This window comes from Budorcas taxicolor, chromosome 21 (assembly GCF_023091745.1).
Source record: "Budorcas taxicolor isolate Tak-1 chromosome 21, Takin1.1, whole genome shotgun sequence".
In the NCBI taxonomy this organism is placed as follows: domain Eukaryota; kingdom Metazoa; phylum Chordata; class Mammalia; order Artiodactyla; family Bovidae; genus Budorcas; species Budorcas taxicolor.
This window is the reverse complement of record NC_068930.1, coordinates 67,926,995-67,943,408: the sequence shown is the minus strand read 5'-3', so window position 1 is coordinate 67,943,408 and position 16,414 is coordinate 67,926,995. Positions and strand designations below refer to the sequence as shown.

Genomic DNA, 16,414 nt, shown 5'->3' with positions numbered 1-16,414 from the left:
GCGGGGCCTCTGCGCTCAGCGCTTCCTCTGCCCGCCTGTAGGTGCATTGTCTGGTCACAGGGTCTCGAGTGCTCTATCCAGGGCATTCTGGATTCCCTGGCTGCCCTTTGCGAGGTAGCCACGCCCATGGCTGGGAGGTGGTCTGGGACCGATGCTGTGGCCAGTCTTCATGTCGAGCTTAAAAAAAAAAAATTGAGATAAGGTTCACATAATGAAAGATACACCAGTTTAGGGTGTGCTGTCGGTGGTTTGGAGTTTGTTCACAAGGCTGTGCAGCTGTCGGCAGTCTCTGATGCCAGAGTGTCTCCATCACCCCCAGAGAAATCCTGCGCTCTTTAGCCCGGGCCTCCTGCGGCCTACCCCGCTCCGGGCCCATGACAGCTACTCCTCTCCTTTTCCGTCGTCTCCCTGAATTTGCTCTTCTGGACACTTCCTGTCATCATACAATAGGTGGCTCCTCGGATCATCTTTGGCTTTTGCAGCTTCAGAAAGAGGCTGTTTTGGAGTTCCGCCTGTGGGTGGGGTTCTGGCTTAAGCTTCTCTGGGTGAGATAGGGGGACCTCCCCCAGGGCAGAGGGGTCACCGTGAGGGGCCTCTGTGGGCCACTTAGAATTGGAAGCCCCCTCACCCTTGCTGCGCCCTCCTCTTCCTCCATGGAGAGGCTCCTCAGAGCAGGTGGACTTCGAGGAGGCCAGAAGTCTAATGAGGTCACCCAGGAGCCCCTCTGGGGGCCGGCCCAGCCCCCCCACCCCCATCCGAGTTGGAGGATGACTTTGCCTGTAGACTCTGGCCTCCCGAAGCCCGACCTTTCCAGAAGGAAAGGGGTGTGGCTGGACCTGCCCTTTGGTCCTTCTTCCCAACCGCGGACACACAGGCTCTGCTCCCTTCGAGCCTAGGACTGGACGCTTGTTACCTGGATGCTCCAGCTGGTTTTCTCAGCCGTGGGAAACGGTGGTGGCTTGTGTGCCGTGGTCTCACCCAGAACCTGGGGGCCGGAAGTTGTTCTTTGCAAGCTCAGGAGGCCCAACTCAGCCCAAGGACCCTCTGGCTTCCTCCCAACCCTCATGGCCCTGCCTCTCAGGATCCTGGGGCACCCTGGTCCCCCCATCCCTGCTGCAGCACCCCTCCTCACCCCCCAGAGGAGGCAGGGCACTTCCACACTTTGGAGACACTCCAGGTTCAAGTTCAGACCTCTCCAAGCCTCAGTCCCCCTCACTCCCGCCCCCTAGATTGGAGGTGGTCTTCCCTGCGGAGCAGGTGAGTCCAGCTCCTAGTGACAGGTGCTGGGCACAAAGCCACTGTGCCTTCCGTAGTGTGAAGGCAGGTGTGGACAAGGATGAGTGTGCTGTCTCCAGTGCTGGGGAGTTTTGGGCAAGGGTCGGGCAGGGCAGGCTACTGGGAGGAGGCCGGTGACCTTTCTTGAGGTTCCTGCATCAAATCTGGGGCACGGCCTTCCGCTCAGCATTTGTGGCTGGAACAGCACACGAGGTCTTGGCCACACGTTCCAGGGCTGTCCTGGGCTCAGAAATGGCTTGGCTCAGAGCCTAGCCTAGCACACGGTCCTCATTGGCCCAGAAGGACCGGGTGTTGGTGCGGGTGTTAAGCTTTGGCCTCTTGGCAGGACACGTGCAGGCGGTCTTTACATGCTCTGATACCCCTGGTCCAAGATAATACCTGTTTTGGAGACCCAGGAGGTACTGAGAAAGAGCCCTGGTTCTGGAGCCAGACAGCCAGCAGGGCTTTGGTGGGTCTGGCTGCTGCTGTCTGCAGTTCTCTGTGGTCATGTCATCAGTTTCCTGGTCTGTGCAATGGGTCTGCTGAGCCCTGCCCCCAGGGCATGCTGGGAAGCTTGCTCCTGATGAAGACTGGCAGGCTGCTGGCTTGCAGAGGGTTTGCAGGGCTCTGTGGCTCCCTTGTGATGGCTGTAGAGCGGGCACATCCCCACCCCCCTAGACCTGTGCGGGGCACAGAGCAGCCTGGGGGTGGGGGTGGGGGGTGAGTCCCTGGCAGAGCTGGCCCCGGAGCCCAGCTGCCCGTCATCTTGTTGATGTTTTCCTTTTGTCTCTCTGATGCTTCCCTGCTCAATTATTTACCCAGGGAATTTGGGCTTCTTCACTTGTGGTTTTGGCAAGGGCTTCACACAAATGTTTTGCCCTGGTGGTCTCTTAGCCATTTAAGATAAACGGCCAAATCAAATGCAGATCTTGCCGGGGAGCCGGGGCGAGCTGTGGGGCTGGGCGGAGACCGGCAGGCCCCTGGCCGGGCGTTGCCGCTGTCAGAAACGGGGAGGTGTGAAGAGGGGGTGCTGAGTGGTGCCAGGGCTCTCTGGGGCGAGGAGGAGGACAGGGTTCAAAGCCTTTGAAAAGACCTTGGGGCTTGGGTGCTGTGTGTTGGTGTCAGTTGCTCTGGGCTGGAAAGGGCACCAGCTGGCCCTCCTCCAGGCGGGAGGCTGGGCAGTGCCCAGGTGCTGGGAGGGGACCACCTGGGGGTGCCCCAGGCTTGCACAGACAGCCTATCCTGACAGAGTACACAGTGGCGGCCTGGGACTTCCTGGCTCTTCCTGGCTCTTCCAGAGGGGGTGGCCCAGATGTGGGGGAAAACAGATCCCCCAGTGGAGTCTGCTCCGGGACACACCAGAAGCCCCCACCTGTGGAGACCAGCCTGGGATCAGGGGTCCTGACCGCCCCTGGGTGCCCCAGCCCCGGGCATTAGACCTCCCCCGGATGGGAGTCTGGTACCCACATGGCAGCTGTAGCCTCAGGAACCCGTCAGGCCCCGCCAGGCCCCACCTACTCCCTGACCCCGCCCTTAGTCCTGGCTGCGCCCCCCCCCCCCCCGCCCCCACGGCAGGGGCTGGCACCCTGCACCCCTTTGCTGCAAGGGTGGCCTGCAGCCTTCTCTGCCCCGGGCCCCGTTCCTTCCACTCCCCGAAGCCCTCGCACAGTCCAGGGTCCGACTGACCAGCCTTTTCTATTGTTTTCTCTCCAGGGCCGTGCAGGCCTGCCCAGCTGCCAGCGATGGCCCCCATAGCTGCCACCTCCTCCCACCCTCACCCATCCGCGATTACTTCGCCTCTGCGCGCCCTGGGCGCTCTGCCGCCCTGCGTCCCCCTGCCGTGCTGCAGCGCGCTCCCTGTCTCGGGTGACGGGACTCAGGGTGAGGGTCAGACGGAGGCTCCCTTTGGATGTCAGTGTCAGTTGTCAGGTAACCGACCGCCGCGGTGGAGTGGGGGGCGGGCTCCCGGGGGGTGCGGGGGTGCCCTGGGCAGGGCTGGCGGCTACCTCTCTCGCAGGTGGGCTGGGGCAAAGGTGTGGGGCCCCAGGGGAGAGATGCCAAGGATGATGACACAGCTCTACGCCGGTGCCCTGGTCCCCATCGGTCAGGAGGTCCCCACCCCCCAAGCCTCTGTCCCTTCTGAGATCTCAGTCCCAGCCTCCAAATTTCATCTCTTCCGGCTGTTTAGCTAAAGTTTAATTGGATAACGCTTAACATCTGAGGTTTTCTTCTGCCCTCGCCACTGCTCTCCCCACTCCAGCCACTACCCACCGCCCCCGCCCCGCCCCTCCCTCCAACACACGGCCAGGAGATGATTCTTTGGTTGTCTGTGTACATTGCCGGAGCCCTCCAAAATGCTGAGTTTCTCTTTGCGAGAATATGTTGCCCATTAACTTTTAGAAAAAGGTTCATCTGGAGGAGCCTTTTAGCTTCTGCTCTGGGACGGAGTGAAACATTTTGGGGTGTGTGGGGAGCGGGGGCGGGGCGCGCAGGGCAGGGGGTGGGGCTGAGCGCCCAGCTCCGGGGTTGGCGTGGTCACCTATTACACAGATGGGCAGACAGGGCAATGCAGCCACCCGACCTGTGCTGTGTTACCTCCCTTCTCCCTCCACAAACAAAACCCAAACTCCTGCTCCTGCCTGGGGCCCCTGGGATGTGCAGGCGGGGACCCCTCATCCCAGCCTCTCCTGCTTAATATCTCAGCAGAGCCTGATGTAAAAGACACTGAGGCTGCAGGAGCCTTGACGCTGATACAGACATGGGTGGTGGCGGGTGCCCCACAGGGACCAGGAAAGGACAGGGTGAGTGCCCCGCCAGGGCAGGTTCCGTGTGTCCCTGCTTTGGCACCAGGTGTGTTGCTGGCTTTCTCTTGACTCGAGCACTGAAAGAGAGACTTGTGTTTTTTGGGGGGCAGGTTGTATTTTTAGCTGAAGCTGCCCCAAGGGGTGGCCCCTGTTAGAGATGTAGCTCTGCAGAGGACCGTGGGCAGCCCAGCCCCAGGCCTTCCTGCTGGTGGGATGGTGGCCTGCAGGCTTCAGCGCCCCTTCCTGTGACAGATGCTGATGTCATAGGTACCGGGATTGGGTCCTGAATGCACAGAGCATAGACTGAATCACCCAGGAAGGCATCTGCACAGTTTGCAAAGAGGGCGGCTCCCTGTCCTAAGCTGCCCGGGTGCTCAGGGCGATGGGGCATTCTGTCCCAGCTCCGTGGGTCTGTGCTCTGACCCCTGCTTGCTGAGTGCAGGGCACCTGCTCCGTCCGGGTGGCCATGTGGCTCTCTTGACCTCCCGTAATTCGTGCTGCAGCTGTTGGGATAGGGGGGTCGTACTGTTGACGGTCAGCCTGAGTGTCGGTCAAGTTGGTGCAGGAACAGGCTCTCCCTGGCAGTGGAGTTGCCTGGGGCTTGGCTCAGCCTTCCGCTGTGCTTAATCTCTGGCTCTGCTTAGAAGCTATGGCTGAGCACGAGTTAATTAATCCCATTTTACAGATGGGAAAGCCAAGGCTCGGGGGGTGCCGGTGGCTGGGCCTGGGCTGTGAACTGAGATTTGCCATTAGGCCGACTCCCAACAAGGCCGCCCCTCTTCCCGCTGGGCCGTGCGGGCCAACGTCCTGGGGAATGTTCTTACTCTGTCCTGCTCAGCCACAGTGCAGCCCGCTTTCCTTGTAGGGAACGTGAACTGAGGGCCTACTGTGTGCTGCCCTGTGCTAGGCATGTGGTGTGCCTTCTTGAATTTAGTCCTCACGGTCACCTTAGGAGGTAGCTTTCCTGCCCCCACTTTGTGGATGACCCCCGGAGATGTGAGGTATTGAAGCTCCCATCATGCGTTCACTCATGCATTCACTCATTCTTGTGCAACCTGAGGTGCAGTCGCGGGTCCCAGCCCTCCTGTGACCTGCAGTGTGATGGGCCAGGTGGTGGAGCGGGAATGGCGACCAGAGGGAGGGGCTGGGACGGCAGAGGTAGGCTTTGATCCACGGCTACCCATCCTGCACCCGCTTCCCCTTTGGCCTTGGCTCACCTGGCTCAGAGGCCTTCCTGGACTTTAGAACTTGATGCCATCAGGGCTCAGAACTTGTGAGCAGCCCCTGTGGTTGTTGGCAGTGCCGGAGAGTGGGGGCGAGATGGGGCCATGTCTGTCCCTTGGGTCCCTGGGCGTCTTCTCCTGACCTGCTCAGGGGCCGGCTTTCAGCTTCGGACGCTCTGCCCCGATCCCTAGCCCCGGTCTTTCCTCCCTGGGTCTGCGGTAATTAGCCTGTGTGAGGTTGTGCCATCATATTTTCAGATCAGTGTCAGGACCTGAAATATATCCTATTCCAGTGGTGTTTGTCCCTTTGTGGCTTCTGCCCCTGGCACTGGGCTGTTTGCTAAAGTGTTTTTAGTGCCTGTTTAATTAGTAGTTTGAATGGAGTCATTAAATTCCCAGTAACCCGTTAGGAAGAAGCGGTCCTCTATAAAGACGGAAAGGGGCTTCTGTCCTTAACTTTGTCTTGTTCCTTTTTGGATCAGGATGCACTGAACCTCTCTCTTCAAATTAATATGGGAAACCCCGGTGTAACCGTGTTCACCCAGGTTAGTCGCATGCCGGTGAATGTATTCGAGGTTATTTATGGAAGGATGAGATTTTATGGGGGAGAAAACCACACAAGTATGTGTATGTGTGTATGTACCTTTCCCTCTGGCAGCACCCTAAACAGCCCTGCCTCCCAGGACCCCAATGCCAGGTCTTCTGATCGTCACAGGAAGGAGAAGGGACTAGGGGTCCCCTTTGCTTTATGACTGTTGACTTGGGGGTGTTCCTGGAAACTGAAATATCTTCCCTGGCAAATTCCACATACGAACTTCTCCAAGGTGCCTGGGGAGTCAAAGGTCTGGGGCTCTGGTCCAGGCCCTGACTCCACCTGGATGGTGACCTTGAATAAGTCATTTCCTTTTTCTGGATGTCAGTTTCCCCCTCTGGCCTTGCCAGGTGGCGCCCGTGGTAAACAATCGCCTGCCAATGTACGAGATGTAGGAGATGTGGGTTTGATCCCTGGGTCAGGGAGATCCCCTGGAGGAGGGCATGGCAACCCACTCCAGGATTCTTGCCTGGAGAATCCCTTGGACAGGGGAGCCTGGCAGAGTCGGACACTTCTTAAGTGACTTAGCATACATATATATATATATATATATATATATGTTTGTATATATGTGTCTGACTCTTGTGACCCCATGGGCTGCAGCCCTCCAGGCGGCTCTGTCCATGGGGTTTTCCAGACAAGAATCGTGCACTGGGTTTCCATTTCCTTCTCCAGGGCACTTTCCCAGACCGGGGATGGAACCTGCGTCTCCTGCGTTGGCTGGCAGATTCTTTAGCACTGAGCCACCAGGGAAACGCGTGTAAAGCACGCTGCTGCTGCTGCTGCTGCTGGGTCGCTTCAGTTGTGTCCGACTCTGTGCGACCCCATAGACCGCAGCCCCCCAGGCTCCCCCGTCCCTGGGATTCTCCAGGCAAGAACGCTGGAGTGGGTTGCCATTTCCTTCTGCAATGCATGAAAGTGAAAAGTGAAAGTGAAGATGCTCAGTCGTATCTGACTCTTAGCGACCCCATGGACTGCAGCCCACCAGGCTCCTCCCTCCATGGGATTTTCCAGGCGAGAGCACTGGAGTGGGGTGCCATCGCCTTCTGCATGTGGTACATATGTAGCATTTAAAAACCAGGCTCCTCTCTCATACTGATCTTCAGAGCAGAACATACTGATCAGTTTCGATTACTGAGATGCAGGGGTTGCCTGAGTGAGATTTGGCTAGGGTTCCCGAGGTGGGGGTGGGGTTTTCAGAGCACCAATGGGGTTTTGGACTCCCAAACCTTTCCCTGATCTGAGGCTTCCATGATGGGGAGGCAGTCATTAGAAATAGTATCAGACTGTGGAGTGAAGACAGCTTTGTCCTGTATGGCTGTGTGACCTTGGACAAGTCATTTCTACCCCTCTGCCTCCATTTCGTCACCTGTAAAATGGGGTCATTGAAAGCGTGTTCTGAAGTTTGGATGAGGTCATGCTCTCCAGGTGCTGAGAACAATGCGTCTTGCTGAGCGAGCCCTCCAGACATTCTGATTCATGCTCAAGCAGGATGAATCTCACATCATTATATCATTACCTGCCTGGCTCCATTTGGAATCTAACTTGAAGCTGGATCCCTAGTTTCCATTCTTAAAGGCATTTAGCCTCTTGGCTGGCTCAGGCGGTGTACCAGCTTTGGGAGGTGGTGAAGGAATCGAGAAACTTCATTGCATATTTAAAAGCCGCAAATGGTCATCAGCCACATTGATTAATACATGCGCTTGGTGAAGTTCAAGGTCTCCAGCAAGAACACACAGGATCCCGGCTCGGGGAAGTGAAGTGTTTGGATTTAATAGAAGGAGTCAGTTGCAGTCATTAGTATATGCTGAAATCACAGGGCAATCTTGTAAAGTTAAATTCAATTTACTTTTCTACTGAAATTGTGCTTGCTGTGTTATTTAACCAGTCTGGGGTTTCTTGGCATGGGTTAAAAGGACAATAAAGATAAAAGAATACCTGTAAGTAAATAGTAGGGTTTCACAGTAGAATCTATCGTTTTTCTCCTCCTTCAATTATATCCCAGTGTTCATTTTGTGTTGGTTTTTATAACTGGAGCCTTCCAATGGGACGCCGTGAAGGAGACCACCCTAGCTGTGGAAGCTTGATGCAATTAATACAGTCTGTCTGGAAAGTGGCCTTATTTCTGGAAGTTTTATGTTAATGATATGGTCTGCGCTTTGCACATTTCATACTAGAACGAGAAGCAAGCCGTAGTTTCATTTCGGACTGGGTTTGATTAACACCGGAGGATCAGTGGGCAGCCACAGGGCGATGTGGACCAAGATGGCAGTGCTCACCAGGTCCCCGCTGGGGCACCGCCTCCATCCTGGGGTGGGGGTGGGTACAGAGGCGCCCTGCTGGGGCATGGGGGCCTCCATGGAGACCTTGGAGGGAGGGGTGAGTATGGGGTGAGGAAGAGAAGTTGAGTGTGGGTGCACGTGTGTGGACAGAAGCCCTCTGTCTGGGAAGGTTCCAGATACGCCCTTGCCTTTCTCCTGATTCTTGCTGCAGAGTTGCGTGCCTTGTGGGGTCTTTCTGGGCTCACCGGGTCCCAGGGGCCGTGGGGGGTTAGCTAACTGTTGGAGGAAGGGCTCTCAGGGGAGTTATTAAAAATGTAAAGGGTCATCTGTATGCCCTGTGCTGATGTCTACATCGCTGGAGGGCGCCGGCTATCCCTCCGTCGGTGGTGACTGGCGTCTGCTCCGGTGTCTGTCTGCCGGCTTCCTGGGAGCTGCATGGCTCCCCGGTCAGAGGAAGCCGCCCCTCCAGCCTGGCGGAGGTGGCCAAGGGCAGTAGGGCTTGAGTGGACTCCAGGGAAGTCCCCTGTCCCTCAGAGCTGCAGATCCAGATCTCGTCCGACACCACCAGGCATCAGAGGGGGTTTGGGGGCCAGGAGGGGCCCGTGCTGCCTAGTGTGGGGTGGGGGCTGGGGCACCTACCCGTGTGACTGTCCTTAGATAAAAGGAGGGTCCCGGCAACATCCCCGACTGGAGGCCGCTGCACTGCCTCGCCAGATTCCACTTGCCTCTCCGAGCCGGCCCTTCAGACGTTCTGAAGGCAGAGCTAAATCAAAGAATTCTGTTCAAAATCCGCACAAGATGTTGCTGTTTTTCTGCTCTGACAGGAGAGGCATTTGGAAGTGCAGTTTCTTTCTTTCTTTCTTTCCTTTTTTTTTTTTTTATAGCTGTCTTAAAAAGGAGTTTGGCTGTTTAGCACAGCTGGTGCTCATTACATTATGCACTGGCAATAAAATAGCATGTGTAATTAATTTTTAATGCAGCGCTGGGTGCAGCGCTTTAAAGCTGTTAGTGGATGAGAAGGACCAGCACTGGCCACCGACATCACAGATCTCAGAACAGGGCAGCCACGTTCTGCAGCTTGAAAGGAGATCTGAACGGGGCGGAGGAGGCTGGGCGCCCTCTGCATGGATGGAGTGGCCCAGAAATGGGTCTGCCTCCAGTGACCGAAGACTTGAGTTAATTTTTTAATGATCTGGGACCAGGGGTCCTGAGAGATCATCTTACCCAACCCGTTGGTCATCCGGAGGGGGGACACTGAGGTATAGACTGGGGAAGAGGCCGCAGGATGTGCTGTGGCACCGCTCTGTCCTTCCCCCAGCCTCTGCCCACTAGACATCACTGCCCCTCTTGAGTTCATATTGGAAACTGGAGAGGGAAATTCGTCATCTGGCTGAAGCCATGTGATACGTGCAGTTAGATTTGGCAACTGCTAGAATTTTTGTTTTGGGGAGCCCTGAACCTAGCCTCTTGGACCCCCAGTTTTGCCACCTGCGGTGGGGACCTGCATCCATGTGTCCCAGCTTTGAGACTTTCTGTCGTTGTCCTTTGATTGCTGGCTGCCCCATCCCTTCTGTGGCTCATCTCTTCTGGGGCATGGATTTATGCCGTTGTGGCATAATAAAAAAATTAAATGCCGTTGTGGACACACATCTGTGGAAGAGCTGCAGGCATTGTGGGAGGCTCCAGGGACGGGACCGTGCTTGCTCCTTGTTCTCAAGGTGCGCTGGTGTTAATTTGTAACCCTGGGCTAGCTGCTGTCTTTCTCCAAGCCTCACTTTACCCATCTGAGAAATGGGGACCCTGGAAGCACCCACTCTTCATCCCTGCCTTGAAGGGTCCCCTGATTGGCCTCCATCCTGGGGTGGCCACAGCTGATTGCCAGCACGTGGGGAAGCACAGACCAAGGGACGTTTGGGGGGCAGGAAAGAGAAGCCTGGCCTTGGGTGCTCCGTACCCCAGTGACTTGGTTGCCATCTCTTTAGACGTCTGTCCTGGGAGGTTTTCTTAGCAGGAATGAAAGAGGAGGAAGGCCCAGTGCTATCACTGCCCCTAAGACTTGCCACTATGTCTCAGGGGCCTGACAGGACCCAGCACCGTTCTGGGCACCGTGCGTACCTCACTCAGGCACCCATCCTTGTAACACCTGGAAGGAAGGCCGCCGCATCCTTTCTGTTTTGCAGATTTTTTTTTTTCCTTTAATGTGACATGTGGGAGCTTAGTTCCCCAGCCAGGAATTGAACTTGCAGCCCCTTGTAGTGGAAGTGCAGTGTCTTAAGGGCTGGGCCACAGGGAAGTCCAGCCCCATCCTTTTCTCATGAGGATACTGGGGCTCAGAGAGGCTATGCAAGGCACAAAGGCTCACACAGCACACAAAGAGCCGAACTGAGATTGGAACGTGGATCTGGCCCCCCCTGGAGTCGTGTTCTGGGCTGTCCCCCCCCCGGCTTCACGTTGTTGGGCCGCTTGGTGGCTCAGAGGCAGGCGACAGAAAGGCAGGTCACCCGTGGGAAGTCGGGTTGCGTTTGGACGCAGTCCTGGGAGAGCCCCCTGCGTCTCCCTCCCTCCGCGGGTCCTGCTGCTGCCTGGTCTGGGCTGGGCGTGGAGGTCCAGGAGTGAGCGGCCTGGGTCTCCGCCTTAGAGGACCTCGCAGTGGTGGTGGGGGTGGACAGACACTGGGAGGTACATGCTCCTTAAGGCCTTTCTCTGCTTAAGGGAAATTACACAACTGGGCTCGTGGGAGTTGGGAGGGTCTCGGAGGACCACTGGGTTCTCCTCCTGGAGGTGAGGTGCGGGGTGGGGAACAGACTCCTTCCCAGGCGTGGCCGGGTGACAGACGTGTGTGGGGGCATCCCACTGACCCCGTGAGCCCCCCTGTAGCCCCAGCTGGCCCCCAAGGGGTCCGACTTGTTAGTAACTTATGAAAGGACAGAGTATCGGACCCTCAGACCCCCCATGGGGAAGTTTTGACATTGAAGAAGAGGCCTGGAGCGTGGGGGAAGTTGTGTCATCAGATTGCCCTCGAGTTCCTTCTCGTGCCGGGTGGACTTGGAGCCCCGTCTGAGTCTTCCCAGCGCTTGAGTTGGCCCGAACCTCTGGAGCTGGTGGGCACTGAGACCCCGCAGAGGCGTGCTCCCATCTGTGAGAGCAAGCGGGTGGAAGCACATGGGGGTGCCATGCGCGCCTCAGGTTTCCGCGTGGTTTCCCGGAAGCAATTTCTCCTCCAGAAGAAACCCGCTTTCGTCGTCCTTATAGCTGGAGGTGTTCGTGGCTGCTTTTTTTTTTTTTTTTTTTGGTGGGGGGAACAAGATGTCCTTGACTTTTCAAACCCGAGGGCCGGGCGGGGCAGAGGAGGGACTGCCTGCTGTACGTATTTCACAATCAAACCAAAATCGTCTAAACCATGAAATAAAGTTTATCCAAACATAATCAGGGCTGGCCAATTTAATCCAAAAAGCAGTGGGAAGAAACCCTTGGCGGGCAGGGGTCCCTCCGTGGTGCTCTGCCACCCAGCATCGTACTGGCAGGGGTGTGTGGCGGGGGTGGAATCTGTAGACTGCCCGAGGCGGCCACTCCCTCCTTGGGGGCGTTATTTAATAATAATCCGAGAGCCCGGGGTGGGGGATGACGTGTGGCCATGTGTGTGGTCGGGCTGGGTTATACGACCACGGTGAGTTCCTCTCCCATCAGGGTGCTTACAGGCAGCAGGGCGCCATCAGGTCACGGCCAGGTCATCATTTCTGTGTGTCCCCCCCCCCCCCCCCCGCCCCCACCACACTCCCCAGCCTCAGGCTATCTGCTGGGGGCCTTCCCACATACTTAAGCATCTCTCTTAGGAAGGTAACCTATTCTGTAGGTCACCAGTGAGGTGACCTTGACCAGAGGGGTGATTTGACTTCCCCACATAGCACAGCTGCTAGAGGGCAGACGTGGGATTTGAACCCAGGTCCCCTTGGGTGTGGGGGCCACACGCTGCTCTTCTGCCTCTCTGGCTCTGGACCACCCACCCCGCTGGCCTTCCACCTGGCAGGTGTGAGGGAGAGGGGCAAGGTAATGAATCAGGGGAGCCGGCCGACTGGAGGACCTGTGATTTATGGTTTTAACACAAGGGGGCAGAGGGCTCGGAAGTTCTTCTCCAAGGAGGTCAAAGCAACAGTGGAGTCACTCCCTGCAGAGACAGGAGCAGTTGGAATCTTTTCCTAAGCCCAGACATTTTTAATGATGGCCTTTTGTTCACGAGAGGTGAGGAAGGGCTGGTGAGACCAGGCCCTTGGCGCCTGAGTCGGCCTTGGAGCCATGTGTAACCAGTGTTTCCTGAGGCAGGCGCCTTCTTCGTGAATTTCCTGGTGTTTTATGAACCAGCATCGAGCTTTTTCTTGCTTCCCTGGTGGCTCAGTGGTAAAGAATCCGCAGGAGACACAGGTTCGATCCCTGGGTCAGGAAGATTTCCTGGAGGAGGAAATGGCCACCCACTGCAGTATTTTTTGCCTGGAAAACTCCATGGAAAGAATAGCTCTGTGGGCTCAGTGCATGGGGTTGCAAAGAGTCGGGTGCAACTTAGTGAGTGAGCTGGCATGCACAATTCTGTCTTGCTTTAACAGCAGGGAAACCATGGCCTGAGGGCCCGCTGTGTGCTCTGGGCTGCGTATAGCCGTCTCCACCGATTCTTTCTCACAACAGTGTGAGGCTGTGTGTGTTGAAAATATTTTTTAATTATTGTGGTAAATGACACAAAGCATGAAATTTAGCATCTTAATGATTTTTAGTCAAGTGGCATTAAATCCACTCAGCTTCTTCTGCTACCATCACCGCTATCCATCGCAGGCACTTTGTCACCCCAGATCGAAACTCTGTACCCGTTAAATGCTCACTGCCCATCCGCCCCCTCCCAGCCCGCAACCACCTTTCACTCCCCCCTGTCTCTCTGAACTTGGCCGCTCGGGGGGCCTCCTGTGAGTGGAGTCACGCAGTACTGGCCTTGCGGGACTCAGCACCGCGTCCTCAAGGTTCCTCCACGTCACGGCCTGTGTTCGGATCGGCTTGCTTTCTATTTATCCTTTTAAATTTTGCTTTACTGGAGTGTAGCTGATTTACAATGTTCTCTGAGTTGTGGGTGTCCAGCTAAGTGGTTCAGTTTTGCGCATGCCTATACCCATTCTTCCTCTGATTCTTTTCCCGTATATGTTACACCTTCCTGTTGAAGGCTGAGTCATACTCATTGTGCGGGTGGACCACAGCTGAGCCATTCATCTTGCGATGGACACTGGTTTATTTCCACCTTTGGCTACTGTGAGTGGTGCTGCTGGGAATGTGGGTGTGTGCGTAATGGCTGGAGACCCTGCTTTCAGGGTGGTGAGTACCCAGGGTGGAATTGCTGGATCACACGGTAATTCTGCTCATTGAGGAAACACCCACCTGTTTCCCACGGCGTCTGCGTCCTCTTACATTCCCACCAGCAGTGCTCAAGGGGCCCAGTATTTCCACCTCCTCACCCGTAGCTGACCGTTGGTTGGGGTGTGTAGCTGAGGACTCCAAGCCTCAGGGATGTGGACACCAGCTGGCCCAGCTTATGAGGTTAGTAAGCGTGAGAGTCCGGGCAGGAACTGGCCTCTGGACTCAGACTTGGTGCCTGCGGCTGTGGTCCTGGGCCAGTGTCTTCGGTCCCTTTGAGGGTCTCTAATGTCACTTGTAAAGGCTTCCCCCCAGTGGCCCCATCTCCCCGGGCGCTGGTTTCAGCTGTCACTAAGCATTTCGTTAGCTTGAGCCTTGGCGGGGAGAAGATTTCGCAAATGGACAGTTTTCGCTGTCCTTTCTGCTGTGTCCTCAGGTCGTTGCTTCGGGTTCAGGTCAACAGGAAAAGCGTGTATTTAGGGTGGGGGCCCTTGGGGGCCAGGGAGAGCTGGTTGGTGTCTGAGGGTCCCCGTGGCCCCTCTCTGAACCTCTCCTGTCTGCAGGGGGTCATCATCATGCCAGCCTTGCTGGCATGGGAGGGGTTGAAGAACAGGCATCCTGAGTTGGACTATGGGCAACTCCCTGGGTCTGCTCCTCTGATCAAGAGGCCTCGGTCCTTGTTAAAGGGGCAGTAGTGAGACTGTTAGTCGCTCAGTCATGTCCGCCTCTTTGTGACCCCGTGGACTGTAGCCCGCCAGGCTCCTCTGTCCATGGGGATTCTCCAGGCAAGAATACTGGAGTGGGTAGCCATACCCTTCTCCAGGGGATCCTCCGGACCCAGGGATCGAACCTGGGTCTCCCACATCGCAGGTGGATTCTCTTCCTTCTGAGCCAGCAGGGAGGCCCTGGTGGGATGGGGTGGGGGATATCACGCAGAGCTGTGATTGCTCTCTGTGGCCCTAGGGTTGCTGTAGCAAATGACCATGGTCTGGGTGCCTTCCAACAGCAGTTTGTTATCTCACAGTTCTGAACGCTGCCAGTCCACAAGCATGGTGTCAGTAGGGCCGCGCTCCTTCCAAAGGGAAGAATATTCCAGATTCTGGGGGCTCCGGGCATCCCTTGGCTTGCGGCCGCATCCTTCCTGTCTCTGCCTCTATGGTCACGTGGCCTCCTCCTTGGGATCTGTCTGCTCTCTGGGATAATTAAAATGAAAAGGGCAACTATCACTGAGCCCACCCGGATAATCTGGGATGATGTCATCTCACATCTTGAGCTTAATTCTGTCTGCAGTGACCCTTTTCCCAAATAAGGTCACATTCACAGATTCTAAGGATTTGGTTAGAAACATCTAAGGATGCTTCATTTCAGGGGTGGCCATGTAACCCCTTCCCGGGCTGTGAGCCCCTCCAGGACAGGAACTCCAATCGGTGCCCTCTGTGAACGCCCAATGCCTGGCACAGATTCAGGCACAGGCAGGGCACCCCCCAAAAGTGTGGTGGGTTGAACTTGGAGCTGACCTCCAGTGGAATGACGACATGTTCCTTTCTCCAGGAGGTGATGATTCTCCGACACGGTCCTCTCTAGACAGCACTCCGACCTGCGTGGTTTATGGAAGGCTGTGCGCCCCTTGCCCCCTGCCCCCTCCCCAGTTCTGGCCTCATGCCAATTCAGAACACACGTATTAACAGAGAGGGGGTGGCTTTAAAAACTAGTCTACAATGACTGTTATGAGAAAAAAAATTAGTAGAGTTGAAGAGAAGCTAAAAACAGCTGGACATATACTCACCTATAATCTTATTATTTATTTTTTTAAGAAAATACAATTATTTTTGTAAACCGGCTCTAAGAAGCCAGGAGTATTTTTAGTGTGCATCTTCTAAGACGTCCAGCATCTTTTTAGGAAGACGCACATGTGTGATGTCATCATGTCAGGCTGCAGGGGCCTCTGGAGCAAGGCGGTTCATGGGGGAGTGAGAGCATCGGGAGCCTGGCCGTGTGGCCGTGCGTGCTTCTGCTGGGAGGATAGTCCCTGCGGGGCCTGACTGTGACCACACCGGGTGCACTGGGAGGACTGACGCTGGTTCAGCTCTGGGACCAAGATGGTCAGGGCTGAGATGATCCAGGTCTGAGTGGACCTGCAGGAATAACCAAGACTAGAGGGAAAACGTTCCGTGGCTTTTTCACTTGGAGCCGAACGTTGCCTCATGTAATTTTCTCCCTGGTTTTTCCCATTGCCTCTGCCAGGGTCCTGGGGCCTGGCACAGACGCCGTAATAGAAGGCCCTGAGTGTTTGTGCCTCGGTGTGTATTTGTGTGTATGTGAATGTGTGTCATTATGTATTCATGGGTATGTGTGTATTTGTGTACACGTGAGTGTTGTTGTTTAGTGCTAAGTCGTGTCTGACTCTTTGAGACCTGTTGGACTGTAACCCACCAGGCTCCTCTGTCCATGGGATTTCCCAGGCAGGAATACTGGAGAGGGTTGCCATTCCCTTCTCCGGGGGATCTTCCCGACCCAGGGATCGAACCTGTGTCTCCTGCGTTGAAAGGCAGATTCTTGACCATCTGAACCATGTGGGCAGCCCTATATGTGAGGGTAGGTAAGTGTACACGTGTGTGTTTATATGTGAGTCTGTGTGTCTGTACGTGCATTTGGCTGTACATATATGTGCGTGTGTGTACATGTCTGTGCATGTGTGTGTGTGTGTGTGTGTGGTGGCATGGAAGCACTGTCAGCATAGAACAGGGCCCTCCCCTGAGCCCCTGTTCCGCCCAGGACTGGGTGTTTATGTGGAGACACTTCTGATTATTTTTCCTCCCTGAACTTTGCAGTTCTTCCTGGATTGCGGTA

The 16,414-nt window shown here is 55.9% G+C and overlaps 1 protein-coding gene across 1 annotated transcript in view; it reads left to right on the top strand.

Annotated features, from left to right (window-relative positions):
• BCL11B (BCL11 transcription factor B) overlaps positions 1-16,414 on the top strand; it is a 95,891-nt gene that overhangs the window by 37,519 nt on the left and 41,958 nt on the right. Inside the window, exon 3 of the mRNA XM_052659848.1 lies at positions 2,989-3,204. Coding sequence (XP_052515808.1) covers positions 2,989-3,204 — 216 coding nt within the window. The remainder of the gene's footprint in view (positions 1-2,988; positions 3,205-16,414) is intronic.